Here is a 2254-nt window from a genome sequence, read left to right on the forward strand (position 1 = left end):
GCGCGACCCCAAAACTGACAAACGCGCTAGGCGGGAGTCGCTGCTAGGTTCTAGCTCCCGGGCCTCTCTGGGCAAGAGGTTTTGCTTTATTCGCTTTGGCGGCTCGGGGAAAAAGGCGTTTTTCAGGGAGGTGGGAGGCAAGATTACGTCCATTCACATACCCAGAACAGCGCAGAGTGTCGTCAGGGGTCTGGGACGTGAGGAGGACATCTAATGTTTCCAAGAAAACTTCGCGAGGCGCAATAGAAGTCTCAGCGCAGGCAGAAGCTAAGTAAGTCTCTCCAAGAAGACATTTTTTAAGGCCCTCGGATTTATTTTTTCATTTTCTTTTCCATTTTACTTACTGTTTGTTTGTTATTGGTATTTCTAGATGGCCTTCCTGTTAAGGATCTCCAAGCGCTATTCTTGCAGCCCATTTTTGTTTTCTGCCCTGGGATTCCTGGGAGAAGGGCTCCAGGAGCTTTGGGGCGATGAGGGGACTCGGGGGAAGGCAGGAGGCTGAGGGAGTCGGAGGGAGGCGCTGAAGGTGAGAATGGCGTTTGCTCCCCTGTGATTGGGCCGCCCCGCTGCTCTTCTCTCCGCAGGCGTGCCGGTCCCCGCGCTTTTCCCGCACCCCCAGCACGCGGAGCTGCCGGGGAAGCACTGCCGCCGCCGCAAAGCTCGCACGGTTTTCTCCGACTCGCAGCTTTCCGGCCTGGAGAAGAGATTCGAGATCCAGCGCTACCTGTCTACACCAGAACGGGTGGAATTGGCCACAGCCCTCAGCCTGTCCGAGACACAGGTGGGTTGGAGGAAAGGAAGGCCCAGATCTCTGCTTTGCTCTCCTCTCCCTTCAACTCCCAGCACCTTTTGGGCCCATGTGCAGAGTTCTTTGAGTGGGAATGACCTCCCTCCCAAGGACCTGTAATGAAAGTACTGATACCCCAACATCATGACCGACTTAACTGAAGCAAAATCTCTGAAGTGGGGCTCTGGACATGAAGGAAAAACTCCTCGGGTAATTTCGATTATCATCCCCGGTTTGAGAACTATTGCTCCAAGACATCAAGTCTGTGTTTCTGCCACTTCCCCCCACTCGGGGCTTTAACCCGGATCAGACGTAAATTGATAGATTAGAGGTTTCTTGTCCTTTTTCTTCTTATCTTAATCAACCTCTCTCACAGGCACATGTCTTCATATCCACCCCCAGCACACATAGTTTAAGCTCCCTCCCTGTTGCTCTGTCCTGAATGGAAAGAACTGTTGCATCTTCTTCTAGATGCTATTCACCGACAACCTCAGAACTCCTCCTCCACTCCGTTTATTCTCTGTACCTGGAAACCCTGTTTGCTGTGAAATCGTTAGCCCTGCCAGGTCCTGGTCTGATTTTCTCACTGATGAGAAACAGCAAGTTCGGTTGACGTCTTCTTGTCCACAAGTGGTGGTGGACTAAGTATTTAGATATCTTAATCAGAAGAACCGCAGAATTTACAATTAGCAATAATAATTAGTAGCAGTACTCGTAATTACTAATAATAACCACACCATTTTGATCTTCATCAGTATTTCGGGACAATTACTCCTGGGAGCCTTGGGCTGTCTGATTCTTATTCAGCCTGAGAGGATAACTTGTGAGTGCAGGTGTGACTTAACCCAATGGGGAGGAGTTTACAGCTTCTGGATAATTTGACAAAGGATTGCGATCCATTTTCCTAAAACGCAGTAATCGCTCAGATCTTAGCTCAGTAACCACGGGTCTGAAAGAATAAGGTCGTTTTATTTATTTATTTTTCTCCCTGGATTTAGGTGAAAACGTGGTTCCAGAATCGGCGGATGAAGCATAAAAAGCAGCTGAGGAAAAGTCAAGACGAGCCCAAGGCGCCAGACAGGCCAGAGAGCCCTGAGAGCAGCCCCCGCGGCCCAGAAGCCGCCTCCGCCGAGGTTCGGCCCGGTCTGCCCGCCGGCCCCTTCGTCCTGACGGAGCCCGAGGATGAGGTGGACATTGGGGACGAGGGGGAGCTCGGCTCAGGGCCTCATGTGCTCTGAGCCGCCGCACTGGGTAGTGGGGAGGCGGGGGACGAGATCGCCGAGCCGGGCGCGATTCCCTCGCGGACGCGGAGACTCGGACTGCGGTCCCGCGCGGGTCTGAGAGGTCGGCTCTTAGAAGACAAACAAAACCCACCTGTCACCCTCCCAGCCGGCGGCTCGGCTCCCGCCTCCTTTCCGCCCACTTCCTGTCCCGCGAGAGTGTGCGCCAGGGACTACTCCTTCGCGC

General features: G+C 53.1%; 1 protein-coding gene across 1 annotated transcript; it reads left to right on the top strand.

The window, feature by feature from the left end:
• Positions 1-553: 553 nt before the first annotated feature.
• Positions 554-2025, top strand: BSX (brain specific homeobox; the record flags this gene model as incomplete). The annotated part of the gene is made up of 2 exons (XM_012559255.1): positions 554-781; positions 1786-2025. Coding segments are annotated over 2 exons (468 nt in total), but the record flags the coding sequence as incomplete, so codon positions are not given.
• Between the last annotated feature and the right edge of the window lie 229 nt (positions 2026-2254).

Source organism: Trichechus manatus, unplaced genomic scaffold, assembly GCF_000243295.1.
Source record: "Trichechus manatus latirostris isolate Lorelei unplaced genomic scaffold, TriManLat1.0 scaffold00227, whole genome shotgun sequence".
NCBI lineage: Eukaryota > Metazoa > Chordata > Mammalia > Sirenia > Trichechidae > Trichechus > Trichechus manatus.